This window comes from Marmota marmota, unplaced genomic scaffold (genome assembly GCF_001458135.2).
Source record: "Marmota marmota marmota unplaced genomic scaffold, marMar, whole genome shotgun sequence".
NCBI lineage: Eukaryota > Metazoa > Chordata > Mammalia > Rodentia > Sciuridae > Marmota > Marmota marmota.
In genome coordinates, this window is record NW_025999924.1 from 8,064,221 (window position 1) to 8,081,280 (window position 17,060).

General features: G+C 38.5%; 1 protein-coding gene across 1 annotated transcript; it reads right to left on the reverse strand.

Annotated features, from left to right (window-relative positions):
• Nucleotides 1-15,589: 15,589 nt before the first annotated feature.
• Nucleotides 15,590-16,824, reverse strand: Hspb3 (heat shock protein family B (small) member 3). Its single transcript, XM_015497380.2, has one exon. It carries the CDS (start codon nt 16,639-16,641, stop codon nt 16,183-16,185), a length of 459 nt encoding a protein of 152 aa, XP_015352866.1. The 5' UTR covers nt 16,642-16,824; the 3' UTR covers nt 15,590-16,182.
• Between the last annotated feature and the right edge of the window lie 236 nt (nt 16,825-17,060).

Here is a 17,060-nt window from a genome sequence, read left to right on the forward strand (position 1 = left end):
ACTGTAGAATGTTTGAATAAAAGAAGGAATACGTCAGTTTAAACCAATTACTTGTATGGAAGTAGTTTTCCCTTTTCTCTCAGAGAGTGATGTTATCATTTTTGGAAAATTACCAGGTAAGCCTATATTTACTCTGGCTCCTTGGAATAGCTGTAATTTTGTTAAGTCCTAGATTTAACTTGTGGTTAATGAAGTATATAAATAATATATACAGTTCCATTGAATTATTGCATAGTAGTTGTCCTATTTCCAGTGTTTTGTTTTCTCTCTTTATCTCTTTTGTCATAAGGAGGGCTAAATTTGATCATCTTTGTCCTATAAAAGATTGCTTTAGTGCCTTTTTTTAGTTAGTGAAGCTGTTAAGTAAGTGGGCATTTTTTAAATTTGTTCTAATTAGTTCTACATGATAGTAGAATGCATTTCAATTCATTGTACACAAATGGAGCACAACCTCTCATTTCTCTGGCTGTGCACGATGCAGAGTCACACAGTTTGTGCAATCATACATGTACACGGGGGAATGTCTGTCTCATTCCACCATCCTTCCCACCCCCACACCACTCCCCTCCCCTCACTCCCCTCTGCCCAACCCAAAGTCCCTCCATTCTTCCCACCTACACACATTATGGATCAGCATCCACATATCAGAAAAGTGAGAATTTTTGAAAGAAGAAAAACTAAAATGAGAGAAGGTACTACTTCATTGGTGGGAAAAGGTGAGCCTATTTGCAGAAGTAATGTAACCCTTGGGTGGCATTGGAAAGAACTGAGAATGGGAATCTACATCTCAGAGCACCCTTGGCCAAGCTGGGACTCAGGAAATGGACATATCATCCCTTAAACATCTGGGGTGGTCAGGCAGGGACCATGATAAAATACTGGAATGGACCAGCCAGCTCCTGAAGTATGAAGCATCAATGTTCTAGAACAACACTGGGTGTAATTATAGCAACTGGTACACAAATGAGAAACACAATCATTATCACTTACAAAAGGTGTCTTAGTCCATTTTCTGTTGCTATAATAGAATAGCTGACACTAGGAAATTTATAAAGGAAGAAGTTTATTTTGTCTCATCTTTCTGGAGCCTGGTAAGTCCAAGAGCATAGTGCTCATGAAGGCCTTGAGCTTCTGCTTCAACTCATGCTGAAAAGCAGAGGGCAGTGAGTACATACAGAAGAGGCAAAATATGAGGACCCATTTTCCTTATAAAAACCCAGTCTTGTAACTAATCCAGTCTTTTAAGAATTAATCCAATCACACAAGAAAGGCATCAATCTCTCTTAATGACTTCTTTTTAAAAAAATATTTTCTTAGTTGTAGATGTACACATAGTATTCTTATTTATTTTTATGTGGTGCTAAAGATCAAACCCAGTGCCTCACACATGCAAGGCAAGTACTTTACCACTGAGCTACAGCCCCAGCCCTCTCAATGACTTCTTAAAGGTCTCACCTTCCAACACACCACAATGGCAACCAAATTTCACCATGAGTTTTGGAGGTGTGAAACCATGTTCAAAACATAGCAAAAGTCCATACGATACAGGAACCTTATGATGAGTCCTTTTGATGTTGTTATGGTTTGGAACTTCATGTCCTACCAAAGCTTGTGTTTGGCAGTGCAGGAATGTACAGAGGTGAAATGATTATGAGAACTGTAGTCATCCTCATTTGGTGAACTGATAATTTGAATGGCAAAACAGACTTTCACTCAGTGAAAATTTAAGAATAACTTGACCTAAGATGAACCTCAAAAGGCCACATATGATATGCATCTACTTATGTAAAATGACCAGAATAAGTAAATTCATTGCGATAGAAAGTAGACTCAATGAACTTTGTAGACTCAACCTACTTTGCCGAGGGTGGGATGGGGAGGTGGAATTGAAGAGATATAGAGAGTGATAGACAATGGATACAGGGTTTCTTTTTGAGGTAAAGAAAATGTCCTAAAATTGTGGTGATACCCAACAACCCTATAGATATACTAAAAAGCATATACTTTAAATGGGTAAATTATAATATGTAAATATCTCAATTCAATAAAACTCCTGTTGAAAACAAATAAGAACCTGACCTGGAAGCCTACCGCCTTCCTGTCCTTCAGGAAGAAATCCTTAGAAATATGTAAGCATACGATCAGGCTACTAGAGAAGATTAGGCTTCAGTGGGACCTTAGAAGTAAAGAATTCTAACCCAAATCCAGTAGTAAGAAACTGAACTGGTCTCTCACTATGCATTATGGATTGAATTATGTTCTTTTGTGGATGTGAACCTATGTGGAAATAGAATCTTTGCAGATGTGATCAACAAGGTTGTGTCCAATTAAGTTGGACACTAATCTACTCTGTGTCTTTGTAAAAAGAGAAGACACAGAGGGAGAAGACCACCGTGGGAATAAACAGGCAATGAGAGAGCAATGGCATCTACAAGTCAAGGAGTGCCAAGGACTGCGATAGGCAAGGACAGGCCCACCCTTGAAGCCTCAGGAGGAATCTGTGCTGCCAACTCTTCAATTCTGCAGGTCCAGCCCCTCCAGACCTGTGAGAGAATACATTTTGTTGTTTGAAGTCACCCTGTTTGTATCACTTTACAGCAGCCCTAGGAGACAAATAGGAGAAGGGACAGGAACAGAAAGTCCAGAAAAAAGTGAATTTCCAATTCCAGTCTGTTGAACTGTATTGCGGTCACCAGGGCATGGTGCTGATAACCCATCAGATAAGCCACCTCGATTGAGCATCCATGGAAGAGAATCAACAGAAAATAGTCCCTCTCTTGCATGAACCCAAGGCTGCCTGACTAACTGTACCTCTTGAAGGACAGCAAGGTCAAATCAAATTCCACTAAGAGTTCCTAATTGCACCATAGTTGAGTTTATCTATGACTTATAGGTCCTTATCGAATTTACTGAAACTTCTGTTTACCTTTCATCTCCTTTTGTTTACAAAAATTTATCCAGTTTCCTCACCAAATGCTTTGTTATAAAGGAGGACTTTAAGATAAAATGCGAATTTGTCTCAAGTCCTTCTCTTTCTGTTTTAATTTGAACCGATGTTCTTTTTGACATGCTGCAGCCAACATCTGGGATCTCTTTGCTCTCTGAAGCCAGTTATGTGTCACCTGGATACTGAGGAAAATTCTAATATATCTTGAGTTACCACCCACTCCACTCTTTATTAAGCTCTGTGGTTCTATAATTCCTATAAAATGGACAATATTTGGGGAAAATAAAGCGACAAAGAGACTCAATCTAGGAGGTTTCTCATCCATCTTTGTGAAATAGCTTCCTTCCACAGAACGACAAAAATTGTATCTTAGCAATCATTTAATTTCCAGTAACTCTTTTATGTTTCTAGTCTGCCCTCTTTTAAAGCAAACTGTTCTTATTTTATAAGTTAATATATGTTCTTGGTTCTCTCTAAAACAGAAGGTAGGACTTTTTTAAAATTTTCACATGAATTCCTCATTATTGCTTGAATGATGGTTTTTATTGTTTCCTCCTACTTCTTTTATTGTTTCTCCTAATTCTTTGGTGCACTTTCTTCTTCTCCTTGATTCTAGGGTTTTCTGTTTAGGTTTATGAAGGCCTAGTTTCCATAGAAGCACAGGGCAGCACCCCTCCCCGCCCACCCCTGGCTTCTTCCCTGATGGGGTACACTGACTGCAGGGGTGAGGCGTGGCAAACATAGCCTTGGGTACAGGGGTTTCCCTCAAATGACAACTGACAAGGGTTATGTATCTGGGACCAAAACCCTCAGCAGGAGCCCTGGGCACTCCACTCAGGATGGGGAGTGAAAAAGCCTCTGCTCCTGACCCGGGACCTCCCTTCACTGACTGTCCCCAGGATGTTGCTCTCCTTTCCACCACTCCTTTCCATTCACTGCAGCCTCCTCTTCACCCTACAGTTCCCTTTCTCAATGGGACAGTAGCATGTTTGAAAGGACATTTTTTTATCGCATTGGTTCAAGCCCTGTGGGATGTTAGCATCACTGGTCACCAGGTGCTAAGTGCTGGGAGGTGCCAGGAAAATCACAGTCCCTGAGTGAGATCTAGTCCCAAACTTTCCCTATCACAAATATCACAGAGGATGCTAGTCGCATATAGACCCAAAGGCCTCCCACCCCAACCTGAACCAGAATCTCCACTGAAGAAACCTGAAAATCTTTATACAGTGTGTATTCCTTACCCAAACCGCTAGGGACCAGAAGTGTTTCAGATTTGGGGCAGTTCTTAGATCTTGTATATACATAATGAGACATGTTGGGAATGGGCCCCAAGTCCAAACATGAAAATCACTTACGTTTCCTATACACCCTGCACCCCTACTGTAATTTGGTACAGGATCTTCAATCTGCCTACATTTTGACTACCACCCATCACATCAGGTCAGGTGTAGAATTTCCCTTATGTGGCATCATGTCAGCCCTCAAAAAGCTTCAGATATTAAAGCATTTTCCGATTTTGGATTTTCAGAATTGGGGTGCTCGTCCTGTATTTCATAAGAGCCCTAGATGATTGTTTCAACCAGACAAATTTGGAAAGCAATAACTAGGCCCTCTCTTCCTCTTCCCCAATTTGTCAATTGCTTATTGTTAGCCTTAAGTGTGCCATAGTCTGAGGTCACATGATAAGCCCCTCTTAGGCTCTGCAGTGCCAGTCAAAAAGCACAAAAGAGAAATTCATGTCACTCAATGGGATTGACAAGTAGGGGAGACGAACAAATTTGCGCAGTCTGTGATTTGGAACTAGAAAATGTTCTTAGATGGGAATATTATCTCCAAAACTTAACAGGTCTTACATGACTTTTTAGCCTTTGTACTAAAAAGAATATTTTATAATTCATTACTTGTCATGAGAAAGCTTTTCATCTTGCCACAGGAGTACTTTTGAAGAAAAATATACTGCAAAATACTGAACACTATGTAGATATTTAAGACTTTGCTTTAAAAAAAAAACAAAACAACAGAATCAAAGAATTTTAGACCTTAAAAAAGAATAACAATACTGATCCACAAAGGAAGCATTTTCTTTTTAATTGTATTTTGGTCTTTGAATAAAGTACAGATGTGTCTTATTTACCCATGTAGGAAACAGCTATGAAAATATTCTCAAAGATATTTGAAATACACGAAATGATGGCTAATATTTATTGAACTCATACTATGTACAAGGCTAAGTCCTTGATATCTTATTGGGTGACCAACACCCTACTTTGCCTGGGATGTCCCAATTTTAGCACTAAAAGCCTTGTGTCCTGAAAAATCTCTCAGGCCCACACACACCAGGATTCTCGGTTACTCTCCCTGTTCCTCTCATTTAGCATTCAAAACAAATGTATGAATATTGTATACATGTATTAAAATATTGACCTGTATCTCATAAATATGTAGTTATTACATTAATCAAAACACTTAAAATGTTTTGGATGAAATATTAGCTACCCTGATATGATCATTACACACTGTGTCCATGTATTAAATTATCACACTCCACCCCACAGATTTGAACAATGATAATGAAAAGATAGAGGAAAATTGTATGTGATAAGTATGACAGGTATATGTAATAGGTAGTATGATTATTGCCATTCTACAGATGAGGAAACTGAGGCCCAGAGGGCTTAACCAAACTGATCACAATTTCCAGATTAGAAATTGTCAATGTGGGAACTCGAAGCCCTGTTGTCTACATTTGTTTACTTCTGAGGTCTACATTCTCAATTATTCTGTTCTTTGCCATGAAGCTATGTCTTTGGAGGTTTACTATTTTCCCTTTATCCCAGGGATAAAGCTTATTTATAAACTTGACACCAAAATAATTTAGAATTTGATGGAAACTTTACAAATCAATTTCACACAAAAAATTAATTATGTCTTATTCAATAACAACAAAAAATTAAAGCCACAATGAGTTTTCCAGGGCTTTGAAATATTACTTGAAGACAAGGAAGATATGGAGCTTGGAGAGATAAAACAAGAGCATAGACAAGTTCCACCCTGTTTAAGGGTAGAGCGTTTCAGGGGTCTGGTTTATGCCTACAGCTGCTTTGAAGATCACAATGACACGGATGAAGCACTTCACAGAACATAGAGGTGGTGGCTGCCCTCTCTACTGGAACCCACGGTGGAGGGGAGGAAAAGAGATATGTTTTTCTGACCTGCCATTTAGCCACAGAGCTTCTTTAAGTTTCTTCAGAAATAAACTCTGAGCTTAAGTTGAATCTTGAGCAACTTCTAGAGTTCAAATTAGAAAATCATTTGCAATGCACTGAAAACTAGCTAGATTTTCAGAGGGAAAATAAAAATTGTGCTTAGTGCATCTTATAGAATTACAGACTCTTGGGACTATTAGTCCTGAAAATTCCAAGTTACTTCGGAGTAACTTAATAGAGATGGGATATGTCCATCAAAAAAGCCATTTCCTTTCCAGTGAAATTGTGTCTTCCTCTATAGATACAACCAGAACTTTGACTCAAGGCACTATGATTATCATTTATTAAATGCTACTTCTATAGAATACCTTAAATTTGTATTTAGTTTCTTTCCTGATACAAAATAATTTGCTTTTTGTATTTATACAATGAAACATAAAGGGAAAGATCCTAATGTCCTAATCATATAATCACTTTTCACATTTTAAAAAGCATTCTTTGAGGGACTGGGAATGTGGCTCAAGTGGTAGCATGCTAGCCTAGCATGCGTGAGGCACTGGGTTCGATTCTTAGCACCACATAAAAATTTAAAAAATAAAGATATTGTGTCCACCTAAAACTAAAAAACAAATATTTTTTAAAATATTCTTTGATTCTTTCTTCTCTGAATATAGTAATTTATGGCATTCCATAATTATGGAGCACTACACTGCTATTAAAATCATGTCATAAACAAAAATTTATTGTATGTGTGTTAGTCAGCTTTCTGGTGCGATGACAAAATACTTGAGAAAAATCAACTTAAAGGAGGAAAAATTTATTTTGGCTCATGGGTTCAGAGATTTCACTTGACCCCATCTCTTTGGGATTTCTGCGAGGCAGAACATCATAGTAGGGAGAATGAGGTGGAATAGAACTGCTTACTTGCAGGTAGGCAGGAAGCCAAGGGAGGAGAGGAAGGAAGGGGCCCAGGACAAGATACAACCTTCCAGGGCATGCCCCAGTGATCTACTTAATCTAACTCGACTTTACCTCCTTTCTACCACCTCCCAATAGTCCACTCAATTATGAACTCATCAATGGAATAATCCATTGATGAGATTCAGAGTCCTCATGATCTAATCATTTCCCCAAAGTCCCACTTCCAAACACTGCTGCACTGGGAAGCAAGCCTTCAACATACGAGCCTGTAGGGAATGTTCCAGATTGCAGCTACAATGTGGAAATAAGCCTACTGAAATTAAGTGTGGAATTTTGCACATTTTGTAACTTACTTTCCCTCCTTAATTTTAGTGAGAATTTTTCCACTCCAACATTTTTCTAGAAGATGGTTTTTATTGGCAGTATAGGGCTTTAGGCTTCACTTTAATGAATTTATAATATTTCTTCTATTTTGAATACTCTAAAGGAATGCCTCCAAATTTTGGTGTGATTTTTATTGTAATATTGTCATTATTTCACTATACTTAGTAACACTGAATATCATGTTTTTGAATTTCAAATACAGAGTAAACAAAAATTGAAAATAGTCCTTAATTTATAAAAATTTACATTTGCTTTGCTATATTCACTTTTTTTGTTGTTGTTCTTTTTGTTGGTTTGTTGGCTTTCCCATGCCCAAAGCAGAATATATAGCTAGATAAATCACTCTAAGTTCCAGAGAAAAACAAAAGGCATATTTAGCTTTGAATTCAAAGAAAATGTGGTATATATACACAATGAAGTTTTATTCAGCCATAAAGAAAAATGAAATTATGTCATTTGCAGGAAAATGGATGGAATTTGAGAGCTTAATGTTAAACAAAGTAAGTCAAGCTCAGAAGGCCAAGGGTCATATGTTTTCTCATATGTGGAATCTAGAGAGGAAAAAGGAAAAGCAAGGGTATGGGGATCTCATGAAAAGCAAAGGGAGATCAGTAGAATAGAGGAGAGGAAAGGGGCGAGGGGGTGGAAGGAGAGGAGCGAGGGAAGTGCTGGGATCTTGGACAAATTATCTTGTTACATTGTGTGCATGTACCAATATGTTTCAACAAATCTCACCAATATGGACTACTATAATGCACCAATTTAAAAAGTGGGAAAGAAGAAATATATATATATAATATACAATAAATATGTAATATATATTTATATTATATATTATATAAAGTGAAGTGATTATTTATAGAGATGTGGGAAGGCCTAAAGGACAATCAGGAATGAAGCATGAGTGAGGCCCTGGGTTTGATTCTCAATACCACATATAAATAAAATAAATGTTCATCAACAACTAAATAAAATATTTAAAAAAAAAAGAAATGACAAGGCACCCAGAGACTAGTAATAGTAGGAAGCCATTGCCCTAAAGCCTGAAGGAACAAGAGAAAGGAAATGGAACTTTGGGTGCAGTGTGCCTGGAACCTGGGGAGAGGACAGCCTTGTCAGGGCTGCAGGCAGCCCCTGCGGCCACTTGGGCCTGAAACAGTGAGAGCTGAAAAAGAAACACCCAACCTCCCTTTCTCTCTACCCCCTGCTCTTCTTCTGGTGTCTTCAGTGGATACTTTCAACCTTCATGAAACCAGAGGGCAGTCCCCCCCCCCCACCCGGGGAAGGGCGTGGTTACAGAACAGGGCAGAGGAGGGCACAGATCAGGGATGGGAGAATCGGGTATTACCAGAACACTGGATATTTATGGCTCTGTTTAGTTTTGTTTTTCATTTACATTTTTAATTCATTTGGAAGTTTTCTTTTTTTTTGAAATGTGGTATGTAATAGACATTGGTTAGAGATGTAAACCCGGATAGTAAAATTTTCAAGAAAAGTGATCATCACACAGGACAGGATGGTGTTCACCTCTAAGGAGGCAAGGAAGGAGAACAGCTTCTAGGTGCAACAATGACCAATCTCTTGCACTGGGTTCCTTATTTCAGATGATCCTTTCACATAAAACATGTTCAATAATAATTATGCTTTTCTGGGGCTGGGGTTGTGGTAGAGCGCTACCATAGTGGTAGCGCGCTCGCCAAGCACGTGCGAGGCACTGGGTTGGATCCTCCGCATCACATAAAAATAAAATAAAGGTATTGTGTCCAACTGCAACTAAAACAAAAAATAATAATAATGATATCATGCTTTTATGTATGCATGATATATTTCAAAAGGAAAAAGAGACAAGTAACTAAAAGCTAAGGAATTCATCCAGAATGTGCCACAAGTAGACCAGGGACTTTTTAGAGATTTCAGTCTATATCAGATAAGAGTTCTAAAAGAAGGGGGTTGAGGGCTATTGGAGAACACAGGAAGAAGTAATAGTCATGAAATATCCAGATGTTGAGAGAGAGAGAGAGATGCTTTCAGACTGCATATTAATCAACACAAATCCAGGTCTACACCTAAATCATCAGCGTGAAACTATAGAACATCAAAGATAAACAGAAGTTCCAAAGACAACCAGAGAAAGAAGACTGATCACATACAAAGGAATAATTACGTTGTTGCTGATGAGAATTCTGTTGTAAGTTCCAAGACCATGGAATAATCGTCTTCACAGTGCTGAGGTGAAAGTACCAGTTACCTAGAATTTTATACCTTGCTAAATATTGTTCAGGAGTGAAGCACGGTAAAGACAGGATTTTCCATCTAGTAAACCTCACTAAAATAATAAGGTAACTTTATTAGAATATAAGAAACAAAATGAAGCGTTGAAAAATTTTCTTTTAAAAAACTGGGACTTTAATAGTTGGTATTTAAAACTAACCTTAGCAATAGTGACAAGAAGCAGGGTAAATGTTCAACAGATAATAAGAACACAAAAGTCCTAATTATATTCAAGGTAAAGATAGAAATACTGAATAATTTTCAATGCTTAAATTTTTATACTTTTGATATTTTTACGCAGAAACCATATATTAACCTATACATTTTCAGGCAATATTTAAATTTTAGCATTTTAAATATCATTAGAAAATACCAAGGAGGTAAACAGAGAATTTGGAAAAAAAAAAAGTAAAGGAAAATATGATTTTAAAAAAACACAAAATAAGAAATAGATTCAAATATTTAATTCTAATAAGTAAATGGATTAAATTCATCTACTATAAAACAGATCATTGGATTATATATTTTAAAATCTAGCCATATGCTACTGATCTTAAGAGACAGTAAGTAAAACTACCACACTAAGTAAGAGAAAAAGAATTCCAGTCAGACATTGCAGTGCACAATATCATCCCAGCAACTCAGGAGGCTGAGGCAAGAGGATTACAAGTTTGAGGCCAGCCTCAGCAACTCAGTGAGACACCATCTTAAAATAAAAAATAAAAAAGAATTGGGGATGCAACTCACTGATAGAGTGCCTCTGGGTTCAATCCCCAGTACCAAGATTTCACATACATAATATTCTAAAAGTGGTATTTTCAAGCAAAATAGAATTAGAATTAGAGCTAAGGTGTTTAAAAGGGTTAAAGAGTAGGCCTATATAACATAAAAACAATAGAGAGAAATTTTAATTTTAAGCTTATAATTATATAAATCTATAATAACATAATTACATAAATTTATAAACATAACAACATAGCTTGGAAGTATACAAAAGAAAAAATATAAAACTCCCCATTTATATGAAGAGATTTTTAAAATGCCAATCTATATGTTTCTATTAGCCAATCAAGGAAAAAATTGGAAGAATTTCGAATATTTGAATGATAGACTACAACGAATAGTTTCATACAGACCATTTTGTCTTACTGTACTAAATGTTCTTTATGTTTTTCCTGGAGGTTAGAAGACATTAATAAAAAGGACTATATTTCTACACACACTTGTCTATTAAGCAACATAGTAAACATAACCATAGGTTTCATTTGTTCTTCAAATTTGAAATACTATCTGTTATTTTGTGGAGATAAGGGAAGGGGATATTTGACCCATTCAATTGCTAAAACAAATAGTTATTTTCAAAATGTAATATACGAACTTTAAATTGTACACCAAACCCACATTTTAATTCTACTTTCCAACTATTTGATAGTCTCTAAAGAGAACAATGATCATTAGTGATGAGCAGATTCTTGCTAAGCTTAAGGAAAAATGGGATTTCTCTAACCTGAGGTTGTATGCTTTTTTTTTTAGATGAGTTTTTGATATGCTAAAAACCATTAACAGCAATTTTCAGATAATCACATTATCAGGAACAAACACAAAATCTGATTCACCAATTCTGTTTTTTTTTTTTTTTTTTTTTTTTGGAGGGGGGCTACTTGTTCAAGATGACTACTTGCTTCACAGAGTGACCATACGTGATCCATTACAACAGATGATGCTGCCAACCCCCCTTCCTCATCACTGAGCATTGTAAGCAGTGACAACCATGCATGTAAGTAATCCATTTCAAGGACAAGGGACTATGCTTGCACCAAAAGCTCAGGAGAATCAGTTAAGGAAAAAAGTATTGTTTAAGGCCCTGATCTTGGCTATTTTCCTGCTTTATAGTCAGAGTCTCATGCCTTCCCCAAAGGATCAAGCCAAGACGTTATTTTGTAACTATTTGCTGAGCAGTATCCTATTGTGAAGCAGTCAGTTCTATGTTTAGTATGAAATTGAATAGGGTTAGTTAAAGCAATGATTCATTTCAAGTGGTATCTGGGGAACTCCAATTGAAGTTGCTCAGCTTTTTAATGCACTGTACTGTCTTCCCAGTGACACAGACATAGTCCAGACATAATTATATAAAACAGGCAAAGAGTGGAAACCCAGTCAGAAAAAACCTCCAAGGCAACTCTTTAAGAAGTAGCCATGTGCCTGTTAAATGCACTTAATTGCCAAATGCAGTAGTCACTGATGCCTAATAGTGACTTTTGACTAGATGGACATCTTTCAGGAATTGTTTTATGTAAAAATAATCACTTTAGCCAAGCTTTGTTCTGTGTGACCCACCGCTGTGAAGGCAGAGAGGAGGATGAGGAGAGCTAGCTGGAAGGGTTTTTGTTTTCTTTGTTTTCCGTACAAGATTCGCAGGGCTAGGCCTACCTGAAAGGGCAAGCAGGTGAGAAATAGGTTAAGGACAAATTCAAGACCTCAGTACAGTCTGGACTAAGGGAGGCCAATGAGAACCAAACTCTTCAAATTTTTTCATTGACTTTTGTATTTCCAGAACAAGGGCAGACACATAGAGACACACACACAAACAGACTTTGGTCTATAATTTACAGGAAATGAAAAATCCTGGAGAAGTTTAAGACTGTCTTTGCACCTAAGTTGATTAAAAATTAGATCAAAATATAAGGTGATATCGGGGACCATCAAATTTGAAGGCACCAGAGGGTATAGCAGCAACAGCTGCCACTAGACTGCCTTATTGACCTAGTATCACCTTCCTGCAGTTCTGCGTGTGAGGTTGTCTTGGATACAAACCCTGCCTACCTTCTCACCTGCCACCTAAGGTTTCACCTGCTTCCCAGAACATGCTGCTGCCACCTTTGCCAAGCTTCCTGGCGTGGCAGGACTCCAAGTCTGAGCCCTACACCTGCACTCCCCACCCAGAGTCTGGCCATGCTGAGTCATCCTTCTGTTCTGGGCCTGGATGAAATGTCACAGGGGAGGCTCTGGTTTCCTGAGCAGCTGCAGAGGGGTTGGATGGAAACCACAGAAGCACAGGAGCATCTAGTCCCTGTGAGCCAAACCTTTACTAATGGGAAATGGGATACAGTAGGGAACCAGGTGAACAAATTCCCTCTTCTTAATTCCCCTGTGGATTGCTCTAAGATTTTTCAGCCTGAAGTGAAGTCACCTGGAGCAGTTCCATGTGCCGAGTCAATCACTAGCCTTGCCAAAACTCGTTTAGCTTTTTGGGCTTCTCTTACTTTTCTTGCCTTATTTCCCCTATTTCCACACCTGGGCTTGCACTTCCCAGGTAAAATGTCAGCCTTCCAATCCTGTCTCAGGTCTCCTTTGGAGAAAAGATTTCTAAGGCCGAACTAGGACAACAGGATTGGTTTTATTGGGGTGCTGGATATTTTCCCCTACCCCCTGGTCCCAGAGTCACCCTCCACTTTCCCTCTGCCCTGGAAGGCTGCTGAACTGTATCAACCAGGCTCTTCGCCCTCTGGCCACCAATTAGGCTCAGCCAATGGGGGGCCCTAGTAGGAGGCTGGAGGGAGAAAGTGTTTATTTTCTTGACTCCCTCCCCAGGAAAGGTCACCTTTGGCTAGTTGTATCCCTCAAATGAAAGTCATAGCTGGTCTTGATTTCTAAGGACTCCTTCCTCCTCTGATCCCTAGGGGACACAACTGCACATTGCCACCCTTAGCTTTGCAACTCTTCTATGCTCTGCTCATGCCTTTGTAATTAGTCTCTTTATAAATGAACCCTGTTGAGTTCTTTCCATTTGAGAGCGCCATCTGTTTCCTGTTGGGACCAAGAGTGATAAAGAATGGTTAAATGATAATACCATTTATCCATGTTGGAATAGTGAATAGCATTACAAATCAGTGTTTGGTAGTTAAAAAAATAAAAAGTGATGCATTAGTTTTAATTTTCTCCTTCTCCTTCTTCTTTTTCTTCTTATTCTTCTCCTTCTCCTTCTTCTTCTTCTTTTTAATCACTTAAGATGTCAAGCAATCAGGGTTCTGGCAGGAAACAAAATTCCATTCATGGAGGGACTTCAATGAAGGGGGAATGGACAGAGCAAGGGGAATCAACAGAGATGGTGCAGCACCAGTGACAATAAAGCAGAAAGCTACCCCTCCCACTGAAAGAAAGAAAGAGTGTTCCATAGATGCTGGGGCCCAGTAAGAACTGGAGCCCTGGGGCAGTCGGTTTGTGGAAGGACAAAGCCCTGCCAGAGCCCCAGTCTGCAGCAGGTTGAGAATAGAGGAAGAAATGCCCCTATCCTGCCCAGGAGTCTCCCTCCAATCTCATCTCCAGTCAGTGCCTCTCAATGGCTAAAACAAGTCACAAACTTCAATTATGTGGCCCCTTGGTGTCAGTCTGGTTGGGCTGGGAGTGGGGCTGGGAAGGGGACAGAGATTGGGTTTGGTGGGAGTAGGGAGGGAAACAGACAATAACCAGTACAATCAGGACATTAGACTTCATGTAAATACCAATTTTGCAAAAAAAAAAAGGATTAAGGAACGGTGAACTAGATAGTTTAAATAGCTATCTCATGGTCATAGAAGAATAAGTGGTTTTTATTTTCTATAATATTTGATACATTTTATAAATAAAAATGGCTCTGTGTGCCTTTAAAATTTGTCTTAGAAAAAGGAAATACTAATTGGAGATGTGTTTATTTTATTTTTTAAAGGAAATATATCCTATTGATTTCTCCTCATGGTAAGAATTTCACTCCCTGAAATTCCCCAGAAATTGGATCTTATCCAGGGGAAGATCAAGACAAAATGAAAGAATATTTCTGTTGTTTGTTTCTAAAAGCACTAGTTTGTGTCACACTATTCTGATGCCAGATAGTAATAATTTCATATGGGACACATGGTATCCCTGTCCTAATTGGTAGGTCTGGAGTCCTGTTGATTGCTGTTGACTTTCTTATGTGGCAAAGCTAATCTGTGACATTCACTTTGTCTAAACAAAATTTCTTATCCTAGAGTTGGATGCACAAACCTCAGTGTATAGCATTAGGCTCCTATAAACCTATCACTTCAAACCCCTTTCAATTTAATTGAACAGTCAACAAACATCCCTCTTAGATTTTTTTTTCATTACTTTTGGTTCATTTTTCTTTTGCTTCGTGTCTTTCCCGTTCAACCTGAACTACAAAGGAAGCAATGTGGGAGAACAAGCACAGCCGCACTGTCTGCCATCTGCACTGACCCTGGTGTCATCCACACCCTGTGTTCCTCTTCTATTCTTAGCACCAGCCTCAGGCTCACTGTCAGCTCACATTCAGTGCCAATAAAAGAAAAGCAGCTACTTCCTCTGAAGACATATTCAGTATGTACAGAATGAGATAGCAAATCTTTGGAATGTCACAGGCCAGCTGCTGAAGCCAATATTCCTAATGCAAATTCTTACTCTCTACCAAGGTCTCAACCTTGAGTCAAAGCAGCAGTTAGGGAGAACATAAGCACCAATCAACAGAGGCACTGTGTGAACTCAGAGGCTTGGTGCAAGGTCAGGTGTCCTGGCTTCCACTAGTTGCCAGGCTATTTAAAGCTAAGGATTAGAGAGAGATAACAGATGCATTACACTGTGCTGTCTTCTAGAATCTAAAATTTTAAGTTGATCCTTAATAGCAAGATTTAAAATATATTGAATTCAGTAGCTGAACATATTTGCCTAAAGTTAATAAGAATACAATATGTGTTAATATCTATCTTATTAGTATTTTATAGGTATCCATACACGACTCAAAAAATAAAACTCCAGATAGGATCCAATTTGGCTTAGGAAAAAAATGAATAAGGTACATATTTGAACTTTTAAAAATAAGATATCTGAAAATTTTTAAGAATAATACTTTTATTTGGATTTTCCAACTGATATTTAAGGCAGTAACAACTATCATGAATCATAAATAAATTTCACACTCAATTTCCAAGTGCTGAATTTAACTTTCACACTCCATATTTATAAAACTCCACTTTAATTAAAATTCACTGAAAAGAAAAGCTTATCAAGTGAAGGGAATCACAACTCTTTTTAGCAGTATAAAAATTTTCACAAAATGGAAAAGGATTCCTTAAGTGAGAACACTCTTTTGCCATGAATTATAAAAACATAGCCTGTCTAGCATTGTTGGAGTCATTAAGAAACAATCCTGAGACCTCTCTAGTATCAAAGTACAGTCTCCTAAAGGTTCAATGTTTTCCTTGTAAGAATAGCATCAGTTTGAACTGCACAAACATATTTAACAATTTCTCTTTCGGCATAAGAATAATAAAAACATCTTCAACATACCAGGAACTATGTATATATTTTTAATCTTCATAAAAGTCATAGCAAATTATTTCAAACGTGGGTAACACAAAAATTCCTGTGGTACCATCCATAGAACATCTTCCTCATATCCTAGGAACAGGAACCGATAAGGTTTCACTTAGTCTCAAGCGGATCCTTTACTTCCACCACCAGAATTCCATCATGACAGAGGATGGCAGACAAATCTTTGGTTTCAACACCATCTGGCAGTTTGTACTGTCGGGTGAAGCTTCGTGAGATGAAACCATGCTCATCCATTCTGGTTCCATGTTGAGCTTTAATCAGCAGCCAGCCCTCGAAGGTCTGAATGATGATATCTTCGGGGAGGAACTGGACCACGTCCAGCAGAATTTGAAAGCGGGATTTGCCTTCTTGGGGTGGCGTCTCTGTGGTTGCTGAGTCTACTGGAAGAGATTGCGGCACAGCTCTGACTTTTCTCAGGTCGACGATGGTTGGCCCAGGCAGTGCATATAGAGCATGATCCAGTCTGCAGTCTTCCAAACCCCGAGCTTCAAATTCCTCCTGGTAACGCACTGGAGTTTCTATGAGGTGCCTCAAAATGATTTTTGCCATAGTGGAGGCAAAGCCAGCATGGAAGAGCTTCCCTTCAGAGAGTGGTGAACGCTTGCAGTTGCCTTCTGACTAGATTCCCAGACAGAGCAGCTACTGGGTTTATAGCTCTGCCCGGAGGGAAACCACTTCATTAGGCCTGAATCAGACCACGCACACTCACTCTTGTCTTTTCACACACGCTGACAATGAAGGGCTATTTATAGGGCTTGTTTCCGAGTTGCATTTAGCCACACAGCAGCCTGCACAAGCTGCCCAGTCAAGGGCTGCTCTTACAGTCTCAGTTATCCTTGGCAAATGTGTCTGCCTTGCTTACTTCAAGAGAAAGTGGGACTCCAAAGGGGCATTTGAAAAAGATCTGGGTGAGTGCTTTCTCCTTGGGGACTTCAGTGATTGAAGGGGATAGGGTTTCTTAGAACATT